General features: G+C 42.5%; 1 protein-coding gene across 6 annotated transcripts in view; it reads left to right on the top strand.

Moving 5' to 3' along the window:
- The window catches only part of TGFBR2 (transforming growth factor beta receptor 2), an 87,113-nt gene extending 63,699 nt beyond the window's left edge, over positions 1-23,414 (top strand). For all 6 annotated transcript variants that reach the window (XM_050777247.1, XM_050777230.1, XM_050777263.1 and 3 more), the window contains 4 exons: positions 1,095-1,894; positions 3,590-3,731; positions 17,683-17,810; positions 20,714-23,414. In XM_050777247.1, coding sequence (XP_050633204.1) covers positions 1,095-1,894; positions 3,590-3,731; positions 17,683-17,810; positions 20,714-20,893 — 1,250 coding nt within the window. In that variant the 3' untranslated portion in view covers positions 20,894-23,414. The remainder of the gene's footprint in view (positions 1-1,094; positions 1,895-3,589; positions 3,732-17,682; positions 17,811-20,713) is intronic.
- The last annotated feature ends 1,291 nt before the right edge of the window (positions 23,415-24,705 follow it).

Here is a 24,705-nt window from a genome sequence, read left to right as displayed (position 1 = left end):
CAAGCTCCCATTGAACTAAAGCTGCCTTTTGCTGTCTCCTGTCCACTGTCTGTTTCTATTCATGTCCTTCTTCCAAAGAGGAAAACTGTTTCACCAGAGCCAACAAGGCCAGCATATGAACCAAAGTTTGAAGCACAAGATATTATAGTTAGATATCTGGTGCTAAGGACTCTATTCATCAGCTCACAGGGGCCTGCTCCGGAATTCCAAGTCATAAAACTGCAACGTTTCCATTGTTAACTGATCTTACCTTTGTGGCAATGTTTCCATCGTTGCTATTAAATATTTCAGTTCCATGAAACTACAATTTACATGCACACTGAAAAGAGAAATGGTGGGTGGTGTAAGATACCTGTCCAAAGAGATCCTTTCCACGGACTCCTCTCCCTGTCACCCATAGGCCTAGGGTAGCCTGAATGCTGATCAGGGCAGAACAAGTTGGAGCTTGAAAAAGAGCAAAGATTTTGGTGGAAACCATGGCATGCTCTGTGTTTTTACCAGATATCATACATGCAAATTTTTTGAAGGCAGAAGCTGTGTCATTTTTTTCCACGTTCCCAATGTTCTGAGCTTCGATAACACTCAATAAATGCTTTGTCTTTTTATTTGGCAGTATTGAGGATCTGCCGTGTGCTACGTGCAGTTTACTGTAGTGAAGAAGACATGGTCCCTGCCAGCATGGAGTTCCCTGTCTGTGGGGGATGGGAAAGTGGGGAAAGACAGACGTGAAATCAAGAGGTGGAGTCATAGGTCATTTAATTTAAGTTGCACTGAATTGTTACCTAGGAAAGGTATAAGATGCAATGAAAATGTATAAAATAAGACAATTTTCCAAGTTTTTCTAGGTCTCTCTTAAGGAGTGACATTTAAGCTGAAATTTGAAGGAAGAGTAGGAGATGTCAAATAGATGGCCAGAGGCAGGGAAGACTGAACAAGTGTGCACTGGCATCCCTGAAATAAAAAATTAACAATGTAGTATCTACAAAAACTATACAGACGCTAAAATCTATAGATGCTCGGGCATGAACCCGCTTCCTGACAGTACACACCTACCACATCCAACTCCTTCTCTCCTTGTTTTGTTTCCCCATCAGAATACAACACCAGCAATCCTGACTTGTTGCTAGTCATATTTCAAGTGACAGGCATCAGCCTCCTGCCACCACTGGGAGTTGCCATATCTGTCATCATCATCTTCTACTGCTACCGCGTTAACCGGCAGCAGAAGCTGAGCTCATCCTGGGAAGCTGGCAAGCCACGGAAGCTCATGGACTTCAGCGAGCACTGTGCCATCATCCTGGAAGACGACCGCTCCGACATCAGCTCCACATGCGCCAACAACATCAACCACAACACAGAGCTGCTGCCCATTGAACTGGACACCCTGGTGGGGAAAGGTCGCTTTGCTGAGGTCTATAAGGCCAAGCTGAAGCAGAACACTTCAGAGCAGTTTGAGACAGTGGCAGTCAAGATCTTTCCCTATGAGGAGTATGCCTCTTGGAAGACGGAGAAGGACATCTTCTCAGACATCAACCTGAAGCATGAGAACATACTCCAGTTCCTGACAGCTGAGGAGCGCAAGACGGAGTTGGGGAAACAGTACTGGCTGATCACTGCCTTCCATGCCAAGGGCAACCTACAGGAGTACCTGACGCGGCATGTCATCAGCTGGGAGGACCTGCGCAAACTGGGCAGCTCCCTCGCCCGGGGCATTGCCCACCTCCACAGTGATCACACTCCGTGCGGGAGGCCCAAGATGCCCATCGTGCACAGGGACCTCAAGAGCTCCAATATCCTCGTGAAGAACGACCTGACCTGCTGCCTGTGTGACTTTGGGCTTTCCCTGCGTCTGGACCCTACTCTGTCTGTGGATGACCTGGCTAACAGCGGGCAGGTAAGTTAGAGATAGTGCTAGATTCCCTTTACCTTGAGCCTGGCCTCACCCTACCTCTTGATCCGTATCTCCTGGCTCTTACCTCAAACAGCCCTATACTCTGGACGCTGGTTTAGAGAATCTAGCCAAAGTACCGAGTCTGCCTTGAGCATGCTCTGCTCTCTCCTGCCTGAGCATTTTTGCTAATGGACAGCATTTCTCCTCCTGTCTTCAAATCCCTCCCAATTCAGCACATTTTTTCCTCCTGGATCAATTCTCATTTCTCTTCCAGCAAATGCTTTTTCCTTTTTTCAAGCACTGTCAGTACTTTACCTCTATTTTTTCCCTCTCTTATGGTTGTACTCAGTCCTTTCTACTCTATATTAGCTGTAGTTGTGTTGGTTTCTTTGTATGATTCTTTGTATTAATAGGGTCGTGGAAGGCCTATTAATAATGTCATGGATCTCCCTGAAGTCCAAATCTACATCCACATGGTCACCCAAGATACCTAGCACAATGCCTCGAACATTGAAAGTAAAATAAGTACTTGTCAACTGAGTGAGCGCTTCCGCTCTTGAAGCACTCTCACAGATTAAAATGGAAATGTTTTTGGCTAAGAAACTATCGGAAGGTGATTAGAAATCACCACAACATCTTATAAATGACAAGCCCAGTGTTTTCACACAGTGGAGTCTGTGGAGAGCAGCACTGTCTTCTTTAGCCAGGTGGCAGGACACACTCTGAAGCATATGGTTACTGCTCAGTCAGCCCTGTGTCCATGGCAGCACACACAGTGTTGAGGTAAACATCGAAACATGGGCAGCCTAATGTGCCAGAGTAATGAGCCATGCAATGACCTCTTGAGAAGAAAAACTGTTTCTAATACATGCCAATGAGAAACATTCCTTGGAATGATAATATCAACTCACTCGGCTTCCCTAGATCCTTGGGAAGGCAGGACTTTATTGTTATTTAGTCAGTCTATACATACTACAATACTAAATATTTAAGTGATCCATTCACTGGAATATTTTTTTCCTTTTTCATATGGATCCCACGTTTGCATATTATCAGTCATAGAGATTAGCACAGGCCTAAAAGTCAAAATAAAACTACATGGCCCACACGTGAAAATTATAAAGTGATCCAGATTTGGTCTTTTACTGTGAAAATGCTTTTATACAATTTAATTTAGTAGAGATGATATGCAATGGTACTATATCCTTTGCACACTGGAATGTGCCATGGGATAAATAAAGATTAAGACTCAGTCCTGAAGTGATCAAAACTGATAGCAATTATTATTTTTACCATAAGTCGTGGAGCTTCAGGAATAAAAAAATAAACTTAATTTTGAAAAGCAAAAATAAACATTTAAAATATCACAAATGTTGTCTCTCAGGTTATCTGTAAGGATGTTACTGAAAAATGTGATGACACAAGTCATGGGGTTAGATAAGGCAGCTCTGGGGTTTGGCACTTGCCTATTTTGGCATGCTTTGTTTATAGTCTTTAGAGCGTTTTCAGGGAGAGAACATCTCTTAAAAAATAACCATCTACCTGTACCTTTCTGTGCATTTCTCATTCTTTAAAACAGCCCTGTGATTTTTGTAAAAAAATCCTTTGCACATGTCAGGAGCCACTATCAGCTATATTGTGAAAATAAAAATGCAGCTGGAATTAAATGATGGGCCTCACTGTCTGTTTTTGCTATAGGTGGGAACTGCAAGATACATGGCTCCAGAAGTCCTAGAATCCAGGATGAATTTGGAGAATGTAGAGTCCTTTAAGCAGACCGATGTCTACTCCATGGCTCTGGTGCTCTGGGAAATGACATCGCGCTGTAATGCGGTGGGAGGTAGGTGTGGACCAGCATCACTGTGTAGTGGTAAACTTGTCTTCAAAATAAGATCATGTGTTGGCCGGGCGCGGTGGCTCACGCCTGTAATCCCAGCACTTTGGGAGGCCGAGACAGGCAGATCACGAGGTCAGGAGATCGAGACCATCCTGGCTAACGCTGTGAAACCCTGTCTCTACTAAAAATAAAAAAAAAAAATTAGCCGGGCGCGGTGACGGGCGCCTGTAGTCCCAGCTACTCGGGAGGCTGAGGCAGGAGAATGGCGTGAACCCGGGAGGCGGAGCTTGCAGTGAGTGGAGATCCGGCCACTGCACTCCAGCCTGGGCGACAGAGCAAGATTCCATCTCAAAAAAAAAAAAAAAAAAAAAAAAAGATCCTGTGTTGCTTCATTATTCCAGGGGTTACAAAGCAGTTATTAGAGCTACTTGAGATCTGATATTATGCAACCATCCCAGAACTATTTGGGGTTGTGCTAAACAGCCTAGGTTTTTAAACCGAAAGCCACATTTAGAGCATAAAGCTTTGTATCTCCTTTTATAAAGCTTTGTATAATTACTCTTCTCTTGACACATCTCTTCACAATTATTTAAATATCTGGCAAGAGATGAATACTAATAAAATGTGTAAGAATTACCTCTAATGATCATAGGATGATATTCAGATAAGCATCTGATTTCTTTTACTTTGTGTTTTAAGGTTTTTCAGAATTATGTCTGGGAAAAGGATTTGATTCAAAATTTAGTTTTATGGACATGACATTCTTTTATTGGGCAAAAAAAGAAGATCATTGTTTGAGATATTTGTTTAGGTTTTGAAAATTCTAGTGAAGAGGTTATTGAGGAAAGCTGTCCTTTCGCTGCTTAAGCCTGCAAGACTGATTGGGAGGCCTACTTTTCTCCTGAAAAGCCCAAGGTGTCCAGCTGGCTTGCTCTTTTTCTCCCCAAGTTCAGCCACCTACTGTTTGTTTTTCTATTAGGATCATTTTTCCCTGAACACACTGTCATAGCCTCCCAGATGCCCTCTGCTATGTCTTCTTTGCAGGTTGTATGCTGAGTCCTTTTCACTTTAGAGGCTGTTACTACTATTGACCGTGAACCTGTAGATAGGATGAGCAACAAACATCTGGGGTGCCAGGGTGAGGCTGTTCTAGGAAGTGTTGTCCCCTAGTGTCCAAGAGACAAGAACAGTTAAGGTGTACATTACTATACCGTTTCCTGACTCTTCTCAGTACCATGGAGGGCAGATGAATGACACATAAAGCAACAGAATTCTGGCATGCTTGTCCAATGAAAGCAGCCCAGCACAAGCTTTCATTGAACTAGAACTGCCTTTTGCTGTCTCCTGTCCACTGTGTGTTTCTATTCATGTCCTTCTTTATTTCTCAGGTGAGAAAGGGTCTTAGGTCTCACCTGAGAAATCTGTGCACCCAAGTTCATCCTGGTTGGCTGCCAAATGAAGCCAAACTAACTCCATTTTTTTTTTTTTTTTTTTTTTTTTTAAAGACAGAGTCTCATTCTGTCACCCAGGCTGGAATGCAGTGGCTCAGTCTTGGCTCACTGCAACCTCTGCCTCCTGGGTTCAAGTGATTCTCCTGGCTCAGCCTCCTGAGTAGCTGAGATTATAGACACGCACCACCACACCCAGCTAATTTTTGTATTTTTAGTAGAGATAGGGTTTCACCATGTTGATCAGGCTGGCATCGAACTTTTGACCTCATGATCTGCCTGCCTTGACCTCCCAAAGTGCTGAGATTACAGGCGTGAGCCACCGTGCCCAGCCTCCATTCCATTTTTAACTTTTTGTTTTGTAATAATTTTAGACTTACAAAATAGTTGCAAAACTAGTGGAGTTTCTATATACTCTTCACTCAACTTTGCCTGTTGTTAATATCTAACCTAAACCATAGTATGGCTGTCAAAAACAGCAAATTAGCCTGGGTTCAGTGTTCTTAATTAATCCATATACCTATCTGTACTTCCAAGTCCCCAGTAATGTTCTGTTCTGAAACAGGGTCCAGTCTAGGATCCTGCATTGATCTAATGTGCACGCCTCCTTAGTCTCCTTGACCTTGTGACAGTTCCTCAGTCTATTTTTGTCTTTTATGACCTTGACACTTGTGAAAAGTTTAAAACAGTTATTTAGACTGTCTCTCACTTTGGGTTTCACTGATGTTTTCTCATGATTTGTTGAGAGTACATATTTTGGGCAAAATTACCACAGAAACGATAGTGTGCCTGTCTTCAGTGTGTCATATCAGGGGGAGTAAGATGTCCATGTGTCTGATGACTAATGTTAAATTTGGTCTCTTGGTTAAAGTGGGACCTGCTGGTTTCTCCTCTGTAAAAAATACTATTTGTCCATTTGTAAGTAATATATCCCTTTGACCTGTTTCTAAAGATACTATATACCTGTTTAGCAAACTTAAGCAAAATTTAGCAAAATTTAAAATTTTAGCAAAATTTAGCAAGTACTAAATACCTATTTAGAACTTTCTTATTCATAATTTACCCACTAATTTGACGATCTGTGACTAATTCATGCCTATAATAATTATTACTATAATGCTTGCTTAAGGAAGATTTTCTGTTTTTCTTGTTTCTTCTACATTTATTAATATGCATTCTACTTTAAGAAAGATCTGCCTCTTCTGTCACCATCCCCTGTTCTTTGTTTACTAATTATGTATTTATATCAGCAGGGGATTTTAGATGTTTATTTTATTATATGGATATCCAGTATTGTCATTATTTATTTTGTTGCTCAGGTTGCCCCAGCTTGGGTCACTGGTCCAAACTACCCAGCATTTTTCAGTTGGCACCACTGCTGGCTCTGATTCTTCATCCTGTTCAGAATATGCAGAGCCAATTCTCCAGCGTGGGTCTAGGTCACCCCCTCCCATCCTGCCTGCTGCTGAACCTCATGTGTTTTCCTGAGACCCCGGCATGGGGATGGCACTTCCTATCTAGCTGACATAGTTATTTTCTAGTTTCTTGACCAAGGTTTCTTCCCCCAAAACACTTCCAAAAGTTAACTTTGTTTTTCCTTGCACAGTGAAATTTGTTTAACCAAGTTTCAGCCACTGAGAATAATTTTCTGCTTGAAAGCTCTGACAGTTCCAAAATGAATCTTAAGCCGGGTATGAGTTGTGTCAGAGACAATGCTGTTGTCACTGTCAGAATAAATTTACCTAGATTTCAGTATCGTTCCCTATCCTTTCAGCCCTGTTATTCTATAAACATGAGCGGGAGATTGTGTCTCTGTCTTTCCCTCTGTCAGTGCAGCCAGCTTATTAAGGCCCTAGGTGAGCTCCCAGCTTTCATTGTTATCACTGACTAAAACCCTTGCCTGTTGATATTTGCTGAGTGTGGAAAAATTTAAGCTAATGAGGAAGAAGTTCACCAACTTTTACGAGGTCTAAAAACAGTTACAGTATAAACAAGTTTTCCCAAGGAAGGAACAGGATCTGGTTTATTCAGCTAGTCTCAAAAAATCTTTTATAACCTTAGGATAAGAACAGACAGCCCTGGGGAACCGGAAAGAGGCCATCCCAGTTCTCATTTCCTTTGATCTTAAGCCCACAGTCCTGTTTCTCCCATCTTCGCTCAGGCTGCAGACACCAGGGTTATTTATCCATCCTCATGTTCGTCCTGACACAAAGCCCTTCGCTTGATTAAGTATGTGAACTCACGTAGTAAGCTCCTTCTCCCACCTTGACTTCTTCTTTTAAAAGCATTAGTGGTTTTTGTTTGTTGCTTTCTTTTTGGTGTGTCTCAAAAACCTTAAAGACATATTTTCAGTCTAGTCTTAGTTTCAGGGGCTTTTCTTTTACGTTCAAAAAGTCCTCTGGAAAGTATACGAAGCCTGAAGACAGATGGATTCCCTCCAACTGCATGCATCTTGATGTTGTCCCAACTGTAGCTTTTGTAGAAACATAGATGGAAGGACAGGTTTTGACCTCAAGAGGCTTGCAGTCTACAGGAAATAGTTGTTTGTTTCTTCTCCCTTCTTTTTCAAAAACTTACACATGCAGATAAGTTTCTTACCTTACAAATTAAATAAATAATGAATCCCCCTGTTTGATGTTAGACTTTAATTTTAAGATACAAGGAAGAGGGAAGGATGTAAAAGGTCTTTCCTTAAGCTTGAACTTCTGCAGTTTGCAGTACAACATATGTAATTACCACTTTTTAAAAAATCAGCAGTCTTATTTCAAAAAAGGAAATGTGGAATATGCTTACCTTTGTATGATGAATCATAGATGGACAGTAAAGGGAACCAGATCTCCGGGGTCATCTTCTCTGTAGGCTCTGAGTCTGTGTGCTGTGGGATCATGCATCGGGGCCACTTCTGTGACACAAAAGGCTTATGATCTGGCCCATCGAGCCAGCTACCAAGCACCTACAGGGAAGCCTACTCAAGAGGTATGATCCACCTCAACTGTGTGCAGAAGGATGGTGGGATCCAAGTCTCCAGTGAAAACAGCTAATCTACATGGCAAGTGTAGTGGATCTACCCGCTGAAGGAGGGTAAATGAGCCTCCTTGAATTTCTTAGGATGACTGCCATTGGTAATATATCCGGATATAGCACCCCATCCGATACTGAGAGAGTCCCCAGTTGTACTGATACTTTTTTAAGCTATGGAACATTAACCTCTCCATTATCAATTGTTAATGAGCTGTTGCAGAAGTGACTATTTGTTTTACTTTCTTGGATGTTGACATTACACTATTCACTACTTGAAGAAAAATGTTCTAAGTAGCAGAAGATCTAACTGAATGAAGTAGGATACAAGGATTAGGGACAATTTCACAGAAAACTGTGAAGTCCCGTGTCTCCTGCCTTTAAGTGACTCATAAACATGGATATTAAGGCTCCAAGCTCACCTCCACGCCACATTCTCATTCTGTGTTCATCAGTTCATCGTGATGAAAGTCTTTTAGGTCTCACCTCCAGGCTTTGTCTCATGCTATTTACTGGCACTGGAACACTTAACTAGACTGTTTTTAACAGGCAAGTGTGGTTCAGTTGTGATAAATGCTTAGGAAGGGAAAGCAGTGAGCTCAAGGGACTGAACGCCCAGGTTGGCTACAGGGAGTGCAGCGTTAGGGTCAGGGAATGAGAGTTAGGTCAGTTCTTGAAGGAAGAGGAAGACTCTGGAACATCCTTCTGAGTTACTTCTTTATCAGCCAATCACTCCTCACTGCAAGGGAGCACAGGGAAAATAGAAAGAACAGCACTACACTGGAGAAGCCTCACTTTTATCAGATGAGAAAACATAAACAGATGATAATAGAGCTCTTCAAAAGCCAGGTGGTACAGCTTCATTTAGCACAAAATTCTACCAGGGAGCTCGGGAGATGTGCTGCAGTTAGGTAAAGAGGCTGGTCAGAGAGAACGGCTTCATGTTGAAAGTACATTTGGTCCAGATAAAGCCATAAAGGAATAACCACCACTTCTTGAGCCCTTGCTCCAGACATCAACTCATTTAATCTACCAAAACTCTTTTAGGTGTGTACTGTTACGAATCCCATTTTACAACAAGAAAACTGAGGGCTCAGGAAGTGCGAAAGTTGTGGAGCCAGGAATCAAAGCCCTGTTGTCTGACTCTGTAGCTCACTGGCCGTAGTATTGCAGGTATACTGCTAGCCTGGCCAATGTAGAACATGTTTTAAAAATAGTAGCTATGGCTGGGTGCAGTGGCTCACGCCTGTAATCCCAGTACTTGGAGAGGCCAAGGCGGGCAGATCATGAGGTCAGGAGTTTAAGACCAGACTGGCCAAGATAGTGAAACGCCATCTCTACTAAAAATACAAATATTAGCCGGGCATGGTGGCAGGCGCCTGTAGTCGCAGCTACTCAAGAGGCTGAGGCAGAGAATTGCTTGAACCTAGATCACGCCGCTGCACTCTAGTGACAGAGTGAGACTCCGTCCCCAGCCCTGCCCCTAAAAATAGTAGCTATGATTCCTATGAGCAGTGTGGATAGGATAGTCAGAGCTACTCTGTGCATCCTGGCAGTTGATACGAAGCCTTTCCAGCAGAAGCTGAGGAGACAATCACATGTTTGAGGAACATTCAGTGATAGCCTCACTTCTCTGGGTGAATCCCTGTTAACAGACCCCAAGGCTGTTAATTTGTGTAGCATGTCACAGTATTGATGCCTTAAAATTTGAGATAACTGCTTTGCCTTTATTTCCCTAAAGATACATTTATTCATTCATTCACTCAAAAATTATTTACTGAGTACCTCTTGTGTCGCAGGCATTATTTAAAATGCCAGGGATACTGTAGTTTAAAAAGCAGTGTCTTTCTTCGAGAGACAGGAAGTCTAGTGAAGAGCCAGTATTTTAGTGACAGGTAATGAACAAAGAGGTACGTAATATAATGTTGGAGTTGGGTGGGATGGGTGGGATGATTTTAGAAAGAAAAATAGACTTGGGGGATAGATAATGAAAGAGGCTGTCATTTCAGACATTGTAATCCTCTGAAAGAATACAAAAGAAAGAAAAGAACACAAATCTTTCAGAACTGTTTGAAGTAAGAACAAGACAGGAGGAGGTGACTGGCGTGTTACTGTTCTATGAAGAAGGAGAAAAAGCTTCTTCACGAAGTCGCCGTTCAGCAAGAACAGAACTGGAGACGGGTTCTCTTACAAAGAAGCCTCTGGCCCAGGCTTTCAGTCTGTTTGGTGTTCATACAAGTGTTTGTGTGTTGTGTGGAAGGCGGGTGAAGGTGCTCCCGTTCAGGACCCCTTTGGTGAACACAGCAGGCACAATACTCTCGTCATCCCCAGCCAAACTGGCCCACAAGCACACTGACTTCCACATCCCTGGCATTGAGGCCTTCGAATAGAAGCTGACACATAGCAGCCAGCTAAGCAAGTATTTAACGAGGAGTAACACAACTCCAAGAAGGGCTCCTTAGTGTGTTGTCAAGTTGCTGAGTCTTGTAAGATGGAAAAAAAAAAAAAAGAAGTGCAAATGAACCAAAAAGAAAGGGAAGGGGGAGGGGCAAGAAAGAGAGAGAAAAAAAAGGAGGCGTTGGAAAGAGGGCTGAGGAGAGACCAGGGTTGAAACACTTCATTTTCCTGGATTTTCGAGGGAGCACAGTTTGGAAAGCAGATATGAAGACTCGGGGGTACTGCTTTGGAGAAAAGCATCAACCACTTTGCTGCCCTGTTACGCTGGGACTACAGTCGAAACAACAGCTGTGCACCAGATGCTGACTTTCCGAGGAATACCATTGCTGTCCCAGAGACCTGCTCTCTGAGTGTTGCGTAACTGGGAAGAGACAGGCAAGCATGGTTTTCTCTTAGGAGCCTTTTGAGACAAATTAAAAGAAGCTGCGAGGGCCAGGCAGTTGTGGGTGGCTTCCGTCAGCGAAAGGGCTGCAGGGAGACGTGGCAGGAGGGAGATGGAAGGAAGAGAAGGTTGTTCTCAAGCAGTGAAATAAAGAGGTTTTTTTTTTAGAAAAGATGCTGTTTGAGGCACTCAGGGAAATTCTGAGGTGTTCAGCCCTGTCCGTCTGGCTTCAGAAACAGTCTGAGGGTGAGACAAAGACTTGGTTTGATGAACTAATTCTGCTGTGTAGGCATATGTCTTGGGTGGAGTGCCTCCGACCCTGGAACAAGAATTTGAGTGCAAGTAGTTTAGTTGGGAAGAGATTGCAGGAAATGCCAGTAAGAGAATGAGGAAATGAGTCAGGAGAGGGAAGGAAACCAGTAAAGGATATCTTATCAAGTGAGTTACCACTGTGGGCAACTGGAGTATAACTACGGGCGGTATAGAACACACACCTCAGTGTCATACCACCTGACTTAAAGGAAGCTGGGTGTTTATCTTTCCAACTCCCATCAGTCTTTGCTGGAGGGCTGCTCCAGGCCGAACTGGGAGGGTTCACTCCCCAGCCCTCCTCGCCTGTTCTTCCTGGAGCTGGGCCAGCCTAACCGGAAGGGCCATTGCGATGGGGTTGGGAGGTGGTGGTGCAGCTGGCCTTGCAGCATCACACTGAATAACGTTGGGGGGCACATGTGACTCTTCTTATTTTGTGGATATAGGAAGTGAGGCACAAACTCTTGACGTCTCTTTTCTAAGTCCTCATATCTACTTTTTAAAGGAGTCAGGGCAACAACAACAAAATAATACTTGCAATGCATATTGTTAGCTCTTCCACTTTTTAAGTGCTAAACTCAGTCATTACTCTCTAAGCCCTTCACTTTTTTCTTAGAGGCAATTCCAATTTTTTAAAAAAAGTGGTTCTTATTACAGGTTAGCCAGGTATAACATTTTCTCTGGACTCATCTCACATGCTCCTGAACTTGCTGTCTATGCAGTTCTTCACAAGAGAGAGGCCCAAGGTCAAACATCATTTGATCAAATGTGCAAAGAGGAACTGCGTTAATTCTATTGCCAACTATGCCCTGATCTGATGCCTGTGGTTAAAATGAGATTCTCATCCTTACCTCACCTCCGCCACCAGTCACATCTACTTCCCTAAACCCAGAAAGGACAAGTGTTTGGGTTTAATGTGGGTACATAACACCAGCTAAGGAGAGGGCTGCTCTTTGTCATTGTTTTTTTGCATAGCTTGTTTAGAAATTACAAATAACCATCCGGCAGACCCCATAAGGTTCCCCTTCTCAAGGTTATATGCTAAAGAGGGCCCCATCAAGGCAGGGAGGGGCACCCTTGTCACATTTGGGAAGGGCGTGTTCATACCAGGGACTGCCCCAGCTGTACTTGCTCTGGTTAGGGGAGAAATCTCTGAAATGCTTGGCAGAGATGAGCAAGCATGAAAGCTTCCTAAAAAGGCAAAGGCAAATTTCTTCAGAGTAACAGTAATACAGTGTGCAATTCTAAATGCTCTTCCTGGAATCCAGTGCACTCTTTGGGCCTCAGTTTTCTCAACTGTAACATGAGGATGTTGGATCCCGTCTTTGAAGACTTTTTCAGTAATCTTTCTCTGACTCATTTGAAATCCTTAAAATACATTTAATAACTTGTATTCATTTCTCCTGTGTCAAAATGCATCTCACATTTCTTAGGAAGCATTTAAAGCAATGTTGCCCCACATGTGGTCTTTGGAAGGTGCTGGTCCTCAAACTCTCTGTTTCAGATTTGCAATATAAGGACAGAAACCAAGATGTGTTTAGTACCTTTAATAGCAGTTTGATGTTGCCACAACACTCAAGTGGGATTCATTTTTCTTGTAATTTATTTCTACTGTATTTTACCAAAGCCTTTATTCCCAATGAAGTGAGGGCAAAACATCTGGGCTTTTATAAAAAATAGATTGAGAAGTGCTCATTTGCCAGAGTGGATTAAACATCCCAGTCCCAGCTGCCTGAAACCCTGGGGAAAAAGTTGGAGTGTCCAAGGTCTCAGGCCATCAACTCGTTGCCAATCACCAGCTCTGTCCAGTTCCCCAGGACTGTCTGGGTTCTGTTACAGGAGGTCTCATCCTAGGAAAGACCATTGGTACCCACCTGACTGACAGAGGACTTTCTGCTTTCTCCCTCCTCTCACAGGGTTCAGGCTGGCTCTGGCCACCCTCTCCCCCTTCTTCTGCTGAGTCAAAGCAAATATCCGAGGCATTCTGAGGGACACTTAGAACTGAGGAGCAATTAAGAAATGCCCTCCAGGAGGGAATGGCCTCCATGTTACATGGTCATCCTACAAGTCCTAATGGAGGCCCTGAGAATGGCATTGCCTTGATGGCCATAGAAGGAAAAACGAGCAACGTTGCCTGATCACTGCAATTGAATATCAAAGATGTTAACTGAGAGCCACATGTATACACACTGCTAAACATTAAACCGTCTTCCTACACATTGCAGGACATGAGAAAAAAAAAATGGGGCTTAGGAGTAGGATGTCCAAAATGAGAGAGAAGGGTAAAGAAAGAAGAATTGAAAAAATCCATAATTAGAAAGAAAAAAGCAAACATGCGTTTAGCTGTTTTGGTAAATCTATATTACACAAATAGGACATTTTTCAGAAGTTAAAGAAAGGTCAGCCTAAATCATGCACACACTGCATATCCCCATCCCTACTCCTAATCTGAAAAACTAATATTAAAGGATTAGAGTATGACAGTTTGGGTCAAATGATGATCGTCCCTCCCCAGACTTGTCTATTTTAAGCTTAGGAGGAATCAGAAGAGCCATAAATTCTCTCAGTGGGGCACAAGGAGCCAGTCCCTTTGCCAGCACCTCTCAGACTACCCATGACCTCCCTTCCTTGTGAAATTTACCCATAACTCAAAGATGGGAAGCAGGCCTTGTATCCCTTGGGAATATTAGGGAATCTCACAACTTTCCAAGATTTTAGGAAAAATAGGAAGTAACCTATTTATAAGTCTCTTCGTTCTGGGAAGGGATTATTGCCTTTGTCTTCCTTTCTAAAATAGCATTCATTAATTGTTCTCTAAGTAAAAATACGCCTAGTGCCATCTTCTCTCATTCCCCATGGAAACTTGCTTTGGTCCACAGAGTACCTATAAAAAAATTACAATAAATTCTATAGTTTATGTAACTTGGAAGATTAGGACTTGAAAGGAATTGGCTCTGGGTTTCTAGTCTCAAGGACAAAGACTTTTTCTTTGTTCTCAAGGACTGTCAGCCATGAGATTGACAGCTGGGGTCTATTCTGATCTCAACATTTTCCTCCTCTGGTGTTCGTTATGTCCTCCTCTGTCACTTCTGACCATGAGTATAGGGATTGTTGTTGATAGTCAGAGGAGAAAGAACTCTCTGAAATGCTTCGTAGAAAGGAAAAAGCATGAAAGCTTCCTGGAAAGGCAAAGGAGTTTCATCAGAGTAACAGTAATACAATGTGAGATTCAGAATGTTCTTCCTGGTTTAGTAATTTCACCTTCACAAGAAGGAGCTACATCAAGGCTTCTCCAGGGTAGCTTTGCAACTACAGTCAGATGGTGCAGATTCACTGAGACAAAGGCCTAGGGAGAGAGGAGAAAGCTGTATCGGACCAGCTTTACTAGAAGTGGAGTCTGACACACTTTTGTGCAATGATTTATTGAGGATAAGCTCTCACGAGACAGAAGTAAGAGAAGCAGGAAGAAGCATGGAAGGAGTTAAGTGAACTTGTAGTTCAAGAGAGGTCTAACCTCAGCTTGATCTCATAGAAAGCTCTGGAAAGCGTGAATTGCACCGTAGTTACCCACCAAGAGCCAAGAGAATTGGACTGTTAAACTTCAACATTAATTTGTCATTGGCTATACGCTGCCTCTGAGAGTAAGGCGGTCATGTCCAGGAATCTCCAGGATAGGCAACTCCCATTGGCCAAGGGCAATCCCCCAGAAAAGGGTGAAGGTGTGAGCCCTTATGAACCAACACCTGTGGCAACTATGGGCTGCTGGCCCTAGCTTGGTGAAGGGGACCTCGGCAGGCACCAACTACAACTGCTACAGAAGCCAAAACAATTGAAGATGGAAGGTCTATGGACTGTACCTTATCTAAAGAACAATTTATATCATATTCAAATCCTATCCTTTACTATTATATGGTAGTACATATATCTCAAGGTATGTATCAAAGAGGCATCACATTTGATTAGGTTGGATTACAAGATAAATCTGAAGAGGAGGTAGCTCAGTTCAGTCTATTCATTTTATAGAAGAGAAGAAGTACGTGAGAGTAAACACTTACTGGGAACTAGATCTGATTCTCAGTTTTCTCTTTTGCTTGAATTCAACCCACCTCATATTTATTAAATTCTTACTACGTATAAGGCACAGTTTTAGGCACTGAGCAGATAACTGAAAGACATCAAATTCAGCCACTGCCTTGTGCCTTAGGCATTTACAGTCTGGTTGAAGATAGGGAATGAAAGAAAAAAATAAGAGTGTAAATACTATGCAAATCACAGTTCGGATCTCATCCAAGAGCAGTGTGGATTAAGTGCTTGGGCACTTGAAGGCGAAAGCATGACACACAGGAGGATAGTTTGTGGTTTGTCTTAATATGATGGGAGGCCTTCATCCCACATTCCCCTGTATTTAAAACTATAAAAAAGAAAATGTCCTGGCAGCTCTACTATTTGGGTGAAGCTGAAAAAGATAAATATTCAAGCAGAGTTCTGGAAAAGGGGAAAAAAGAAAATGAAACAAAGAACAAAAACAAGCCATCCCTTTTCAAAATGTCATCCTGCCATGAAAGCTTCTTCGTTACCTAAAAGTGCAAATTTATCGAAACTTTTACTCATTACATAAGATTATTTTGAAGCTAAAGGCCAAAGATCCAACTTACTTTGGAGAAAAGTGTTGAATTCAGCCCAGTCTCTCCTTTCAGCCCAGACATGTTTTAGTACTGCGATGTTTTCTGTCTTTTTAACTGTCTTGTGCTCTGTTTACACTATATTAATCTGCTCATTTAAATTGGTGTTTTGTTTTAATATTCGGCCAGAGTTTATGCACTGCCACTTTGGAGAGAATCTTAAGATTCATTCATTCATTCATTCACTCACTCAACAAAGCATCTGTTGACAGCCTTTTGGCATGGGATACCCTTTCAATTGGCACCAAGAATGCAAGAATGAGAAAGGGACTCAACTTGCACCCAAATGCTCACAGTCCAGTTAGGTGAGAAAAATAAGCAGGTGAATATATTAAATAAAATAGGGTACATGCAACAATAGAGCCCTGCCCAGGATATTTAACCAAGATCGATTCTAAGGATGTTCAAGGAAGTTTTCATAAAGAATTTGACCTTAGTTGAAGCCTGAAGCCCTGGTGAAGGGTTACCTCCTCCTTTATCATTTTCTTTGTTGAATATACCATCTGAGGAAAATTTTTAAATTTTAAAATTTTTAAAAATCTTTTTAAAATGTTGTTAACGTTGTTAATCTGTCCCTTGTCTTCCCACTAAAACAGCATTTCTCAACCTTTTTTAAAATCAGTGATATCATAAGGAGCCTTTTTAAATAACTTTTTTTGTTTGCTTGTTTTGTTTTTTATTTTGTATAGATAGAGGATCTCACTATGTTGTCCAGGTTGGTCTCAAACTCCTGGACTCAAGAAATCCTCCTTCAGCCTCCTAACGTACTGGGATTACAGACACGAGCCACAGCACCTGGCCTATAGACAACTTTTTTCTAATCACTACTCTCCATGATGTTTTTCTGTAGCAAAATAGACATAATATAAAATTTACCATCTTAACCATGTTTAAGGGTTCAATTTACTGGCATTAAGTACATTCACAGTGCTCTACAACCATCACCATTATTCATTTTTCTGTAACTTTTTCATTTGCTCAACTGAAATTCTTTAGAGGATAACTTCTCATACTCCCTTCTTCCCAGGTTGCCCCCTGGACAACCACCATTATACTGTCTCTGAATATACCTGTTCAAGGTACTTCATATAAGAGGAATCATACAATATTTATCCTTTTGTGTCTAGCTTATTTCACTTAGCATAATGTCTTCAAGGTTCATCCATGTTGTAGCATGTGCCAGAGTTTCATTCCTTTTTATGCCTCAATACCTGCATGAAATTTAATACCACATTTTAAATCTCTTTGTATACTCTGAGCCTTTGGAGGCTTACAAACTGTTGTAATACATAAGATTTTTCCACTTCCCAAGAACCAATTTTACCCTTTTGGTGCCGTATCACCCTGTAGAGAATGCCTGTGTTAAAATGTAAGCTCCGTGACCCTCTCTATTTTGTTGTCCACTCTGTCCCCCAGCATAACACCTAGCACATTTTAAGTTATCAGCAATCATTTATTGAATACTTCTCTAGCCCTTCCCCTAACCACTCCTTCCTTCTTATCTTAATCCATTATTATTAAATATTGCTCTTAGAGTAATCACAGAGGTATTTGTTACTTAGTCGTTCATGCTCCCCAGTCAGGCATCTCACCATGCTCATTTCCTTTGGCTGCACACACCATTCTCAGTGACCCTGTGTTGCTGGCTTTCTTCACAGAAGTAAAAGATTATGAGCCTCCATTTGGTTCCAAGGTGCGGGAGCACCCCTGTGTCGAAAGCATGAAGGACAACGTGTTGAGAGATCGAGGACGACCAGAAATTCCCAGCTTCTGGCTCAACCACCAGGTAAGGAGTGAGTGTTTACAAAGGTCAGTAAGATTCAACCAAAGTTGCCTCTTAGGTGGCAGAAAATTCTGGAATATTGAGCTTAAATCTGAGGGAAGATCCCGTTGTGTTCTATGGCCCTGTTAAATTTTGTTTGTAAAGAAAATTTCAATAAAGAGGATGACCCAATTATTATACGTTCCAACCACCTGATATATACTCTGAGAGCTCACGAATAGACATTTGGAGGGCATTTGTCACATTTTCCAAGCCCCCTTGGTCCTGGGTTAAAACATTTTGTTTGCAGCCTTTGCTACTTACTCCTGGGCCTTCACGTCAGGAGTTTACATTTCATTCCCTCTGGATTCCAAATGTTTTCTTCTGGGAATCTTCAGTTCCATAAGGAAATACTTAGCACGTGCCAAACAAGCAGGGTTTGTCAGGCAACTGTACTGAGAAGTGACTGTGGCATGCAGAGGGCTGTGTACAGGTGTTTGCAGACTGTGCTCACAGACTTGGGAGAGGTCTGAGTGAGCACGCATGGGAAAGAGGAGACTGACTCCTCACTCTGGAATTAAGGAAAGCAAAGAAGAGGAGTATGCCCAGGAAGGGACGAGAAATCTGTCTGTTGGGAACATCCTAATGGCCCCTTACTTTTTTCTTGTTAAGAAATGGTAGCTAAGGCTGTCCATAGCAGGGCAGTCGTTCTGGACTTATAAAGAGGCTGATCCAGATTGTTTGTGTGGGGGCACTTTGACGAGGGCAATGGTCAGAGAAAAAAGAAAACAATAAGTTGTGAGTGAGTCAGAACCAGCCATATGTCTGACATACCCAGAAAGGAGCCCTTAGTGAAGAATGGGAGAGAACTATGTGACCCTATCTCACTGAGAAAACTGTTCTTTCTACTGACTAAAACCTTTTATTGCCTCTTTTGGATGAATTCCCTCAACCATGAAGGCTGAGGCTAAGTTGTAGGTTTCCCTAAGGGCAAGGCAAATTCAGATAAGAAACAGAAACAACAAATCAGGCACAATCGGGAAGACAAATGGAGCAGGAAGCCTGGTCTGTGCCAGTCCTGGCGCAGAGCCACTTCAGCAGACAGACCTTAATAAAGTCCTTCATAAAGGAGGGGGCGGGGGTGAACCAGGCTCTGGTGGGTCACGGGCTTCGCTGGAGTTTTGGGCAAATCCTCTTTGACACTAAAACTGTAAGAATGTTTTGCATAAATTCTGAAATCAGAATGTACTGGAGTGTTATGTTTCTTTCAAACTCTGTTGCCTCCTCTGCTGTATAGTTCTCATAATGAAGCCATTATTCATGATGATAAAATTCTGAAAAGAATTTGCATAATACATTTTTTCTCATAATGAGATTTGTTGCCCTATTGATTTCAAGTTAATGCTTAATATTTAATTTAATTTACTGCCTGTAATTACAGTGCCAGAATAAAATAAATGTTACTTGTGTACCAACAATAGTACTCTACTCTTAACAGGGCCATCTGTCAATACTGTCAATTAGGCGAATTATGCAATTAATTTAACATCATGAACTCATGGTGTCGGGAGGAAAGAGATAGGTTCCTAGGTGTGTTTGGAAAGTTGTTCGTATTAGAAAGCAAGTAGAGACAGTGCCAGCTCTCCCAGGTAGGTTGGAGATGTATCCATCCCACTCCCAGCCACCTGTGTGATGGATCCCCATTAGCAATGTTGATCTTATAATTGGGAGGAGCACGCTCTATTTCCACCTATCAGACCATTTGCTTAACTCCTGCCTGCTTTATTTCCAAAAAGGATTTGAAATACCAAAAATACTTGCAATGCGAAATAAAAATTAAGCCAGTGAGAGAAAACTCTTGCCACCTTCCTGGGCAGGATCTTCTGGATGGGCTCCTTGGATGGGGCCTTGGTTCAGTTAGGGTGAACCCTGTGAAATGGCAGAGTTAAGCATGCCTGACCCTCAAAGGCAGCTGTTTCACAGGGTCCAACCTTATGTTGTTGGAGAGGAATGGGGCATCCCAGAGGTCATCCTTGGCAGCTCGTAGAAGCTGCTACTGAATCACTCTACCAAATGTGTGGCCTATGGAAAATGAAACCATGCTAATGCCTGCATACAACTCTGACTGGGGTAATCAGCCCTGTTAAAATAGAACAGTGTATATATGACCCAGCTATATGACACTCCGGAAAAGGCAAAAACTACAGAGACAGTAAAAGATCAGTGGCTGCCAGAAATGTAGGGGAATGGAGGGAGGGACGAGTAAGTGGAATGCAGGCGATTTGAGGGGCAGAGAAACTATTCTGCATGATACTATAATGGTCGATACCTGTCTTTATACATTTGTCAAAACCCATAGAATATACAACACCGAGAGTGAACCCTAATGTAAACTGTGCATTTGATTGATAATGATGTGTCAGTGTTAGTTCATCAGTTGGAACAAATGTAGCACACAGACGGATGATACCGAGGTGGAGAAGGCTGTGCCTGTATGGGGAAGGGGTTTTGTGAAAACTCTCTGTACTTTCCACTCAATTTTGCTGTGAACCAAGAACTTCTCTAAATAGAAAGGCGTTAAAATGGTATTAGGGGCCACTGCATGGGGAATTTTCAGGTGTTGGGAGTGTTAGTGTACCCCAGAAGCCCAGCAGAGGATCATTGTGCTGTCAGGACCTATTGTGATCAGATAGCACCAGAGCCAAAAAAGTATGGTAGGTTTCGAGCACAGCCGCCCCCAGCACAATCTCCACTTTCCACATGGAACTGGCTGGCCCCCAGCGGCGGGCACTCAGTCAGCGCATGTTAAATGCACAGGTACTTTTGAACCCTGCTTGCACTCACTATAGCAACAGGTCAGCAGGCCACTTTGCCTTCCGCGGAGCCCACCAACTAATGGTGCCCTTTGGATCTCTTTCCCACTACAGGGCATCCAGATGGTGTGTGAGACGTTGACTGAGTGCTGGGACCACGACCCAGAGGCCCGCCTCACAGCCCAGTGTGTGGCAGAACGCTTCAGTGAGCTGGAGCACCTGGACAGGCTCTCGGGGAGGAGCTGCTCCGAGGAGAAGATTCCTGAAGACGGCTCCCTAAACACTACCAAATAGCTCTTCTGGGGCAGGCTGGGCCATGTCCAAAGAGGCTGCCCCTCTCACCAAAGAACAGAGGCAGCAGGAAGCTGCCGCTGAACTGATGCTTCCTGGAAAACCAAGGGGGTCACTCCCCTCCCTGTAAGCTGTGGGGATAAGCAGAAACAACAGCAGCAGGGAGAGTAGGTGACATCGAGCATTCTATGCCTTTGACATTGTCATAGGATAAGCTGTGTTAGCACTTCCTCAGGAAATGAGATTGATTTTTACAACAGCCAATAACATTTGCACTTTATTAATGCCTGTATATAAATATGAATAGCTATATTTTATATATATATATATATATCTCTATATATGTCTATATCTCTCTATATATAGCCATACCTTGAAAAGAGACAAGGAAAAAGATCAAGTATTCCCAGGAAATTGGTTTTATTGGAGAGCTCCAGAACCAAGTAGAGAAGGAAGGGACCCATGACAGCATTAGCATTTGACAATCACACATGCAGTGGTTCTCCGACTGTGTAACAGGGAACTTTGCATGAGGCAAGAGGCTGCACGTCTCACAGCCAGCTATGACCACATTGCAGTTGCTTTTGCAAAATAATCATTCCCTGCCTAGCAGTTCTCTTCTGGCCATGGAACTAAGTACAATGGCACTGTTTGGGAACCAGTGTTCCCGGGGTTCCTGTGTGCCCTTGTTTCTCCTGGACTTTTCATTTAAGCTGCAAGCAGCACATCTGCGGGGGCTAGTTTAGAAATTTCCCTCAACCTAGTTTAGAAACTCTACCCTGTCTTTACTACCTTGAATGTTTTGAGCCCCACTTTTTACCCTCATGAGTTGCACAAAAATCAGAACAGATTTCCCCATCCGTGCGATTGCCCCGCCATCTACTAATGAAAAGTTGTTCTTTTTTTTTTTCATCTTTCCCCTGCACTTACGTTACTATTATCTGCTCCCGGCCTTCATCCTTTTCTAAAAAGGAGCAAATCCCCACTCTACGCTTTATCATGTTTACTTTTTCATTACACTTGACTTGATTCTCTAGTTTTCTATACAAACACCAATGGGTTCCATCTTTCTGGGCTCCTGATTGCTCAAGCACAGTTTGGCCTAATGAAGGGGATTTCAACTACACAATCCTATCATTGTCAGGACTATGACCTTGGGCACTCTAAACATATGTTTTGTTTGGTCAGCACAGCGTTTCAAAAAGTGAAGCCACTTTATAAATACGTGGAGATTTTGCAGGAAAATCTGGATCCCCAGGTAAGGAGAGCAGATGGCTTTCAGTGATCTCCAGTCCATGTTCACAAAATGTGAAGGTGTGGAGATATTTAAAAGCTGCCTCACTTCTCACTGTAAACATTAGCTCTTTCCACTGCCTACCTGGACCCCAGTCTAGGAATTAAATCTCCACCTAACCAAGGTCCCTTGTAAGAAATGTCCATGCAAGCAGTCATTCTCTGGGTATATAGTATGATTTTGACTACCTTATCTGGTGTTAAGATTTGAAGTTGGCCTTTTATTGGACTAAAGGGGAACTCCTTTAAGGGTCTGTTAGCCCAAGTTTCTTTTGCTTATATGTTAATAGTTTTACCCTCTGCATTGGAGAGAAGAGCGCTTTACTCCCAGAAGCTTTCCTCATGGTTCCTGTTGTCTCCATCATGCCAGCCTTCCCAACCTTTGCAGAAATTACTAGAGAGGACTTAAATGTGGGACACAGAAATCCCATTTGCAGTTAGGAAATTTGTGTCCACAAGGACAAGAACAAAGTATGAGCTTTGAAACTCCATAGGAAACATGTTAATCAGCAAAGAAGTGTTAATGCTGCAAGTAATCTCTTTTTTTAAAACTGTTTTTGAAGCTACTTATTTTCAGCCAAATAGGAATATTAGAGAGGGACTGGCAGTGAGAATATCAGCTCTGTTTGGATGTTGGAAAGTCTCATTTTATTGAGATTTTTAGGATACATGCAGAAGTTTGGAATTAGGCAGAACCTCTGGGCACCTTACTCAGTGTGGGTGGGCTGAGAGTTAGACAGTGTGGCTGCAGGAGCATAGAGGCGCCTAGAAATTCCACTCGCACCGTAGGGCATGCCGATACCATCCCAATCGCTGTTGCTCATTGACCTCTAGTGGTGAGTTTCTAGAATACTGGTCCATTCATGAGATATTCAAGATTCAAGAGTATTCTCACTTCTGGGTTATCAGCATAAACTGGAATGTAGTGTCAGACGATACTGTGGCTTGTTTTGTTTATGTTTTTTTTTTCTTATTCAAGAAAAAAGACCAAGGAATAACATTCTGTAGTTCCTAAAAATACTGACTTTTTTCACTACTATACATAAAGGGAAAGTTTTATTCTTTTATGGAACACTTCAGCTGTACTCATTTATTAAAATAGGAATGTGAATGCTATATACTCTTTTTATATCAAAAGTCTCAAGCACTTATTTTCATTCTATGCATTGTTTGTCTTTTATATAAATAAAATGTTTATTAGATTGAATAAAGCAAAATACTCAGGTGAGCATCCTGCCTTCTGTTCCCATTTCTAGTAACTAAATCCATTTGCCTCATTTGGTTATTTTGCAATTTATGCAGAAAACGTCACCAGATAAATCATCTCCAACTTTTTCATACTGTCTTCCTCAACTGACAGTCTCACACCCCTTAAAAAAAAAAAAAAAAAAAAAAAAAAGTCACAGAAGCTCAGTAATATGAGATGAAGCCCATGCTGCTCATGGCCTGCCCGCCATGCTGGCGTCCTGGCATGATGTCCCTCTGAGTGCCCAGAAGACCTCTTCCCACGGTCTCAGGAGCCGCCTCTATCCACATGGCTGTTTCTTACAGGGATTGTCACAGCCAGTGTTTCTACCGCTGCTTCTATTTTCTCCATTCCTCAAACTAGCAAGCTGTTGGCTGTCTTCTTGGCTCTTGGCATATTCCATGCTTCCCTTTTCTACCCAGATACCACATCCATTTGGTGCTTTTAATCGACTTAATGAATGGTGGGATGAATATGCCTTAGGAAATTGGCTCCTGGTCATTTCTTGTGACAAAGTGCACAAAATTTTCTGCCTGAACTTCGTGCTACCTGTTTTGGAATCTGAGAGATTCTGTAGCTTCTTCTTAGTTATCAACTGGGTTCTAAATAGTTAATGTCATAGTGCCTGCACAGGGTGTTTCAGCCTTAGCACTGCTGACTTATTTCTGCCTCGGATAATTGGGAGGGAGGGAAGCCGTCCTGTGCACTGTGGGATGTTTAGCAGCATCCCTGACCTCCACCCACTAGATACCAGTAGCACACACCCCACAGCTGTGACAACCACAACTTTCTCCAGACATTGCCAAATGTCCCCTGAAAGACAAAGTCCCTCTCAGTGGAGAATCACTGAGCTAGATGATGTGGTCCTACTGGGGGCCTTAGTTATAGTCTTGTCTTTAGTAGTAGCAATTTTAGTGGTTACTAATTGTAGAGGTTACCTGCTCCTCCATTTGCCAGCTTTGTGATCTGGGCAAATTACTTAACCTCTCCATGCCTCAGTTTCATCATGTGTAAAATGAGATTTTACAAGCCTCATCCTATACAAGATAAAATTGTGGTAAGACACATTAGGCCTTTGAAGATGGGTCTTGAATTTTTTGGAAAGCCTTCACTACATGCTGGCCAATGTTAAATTGGTTTAGTACGCTAAGGGCTGCTTAGGCAAAGAAGCAGATTTTCAGGGAAAAACCTAGAGAGCCTTTACAACAGAGGAGAATGGGCATATTCCCCAGGTCTGCAGGACAGGAAATGTGAGTCCTGTGTTAGCACTAATCAT

Source organism: Macaca thibetana, chromosome 2, assembly GCF_024542745.1.
Source record: "Macaca thibetana thibetana isolate TM-01 chromosome 2, ASM2454274v1, whole genome shotgun sequence".
Lineage (NCBI taxonomy): Eukaryota > Metazoa > Chordata > Mammalia > Primates > Cercopithecidae > Macaca > Macaca thibetana.
The sequence above is the reverse complement of the archived record's forward strand: the minus strand, read 5'-3'. Positions and strand labels throughout refer to the sequence as shown.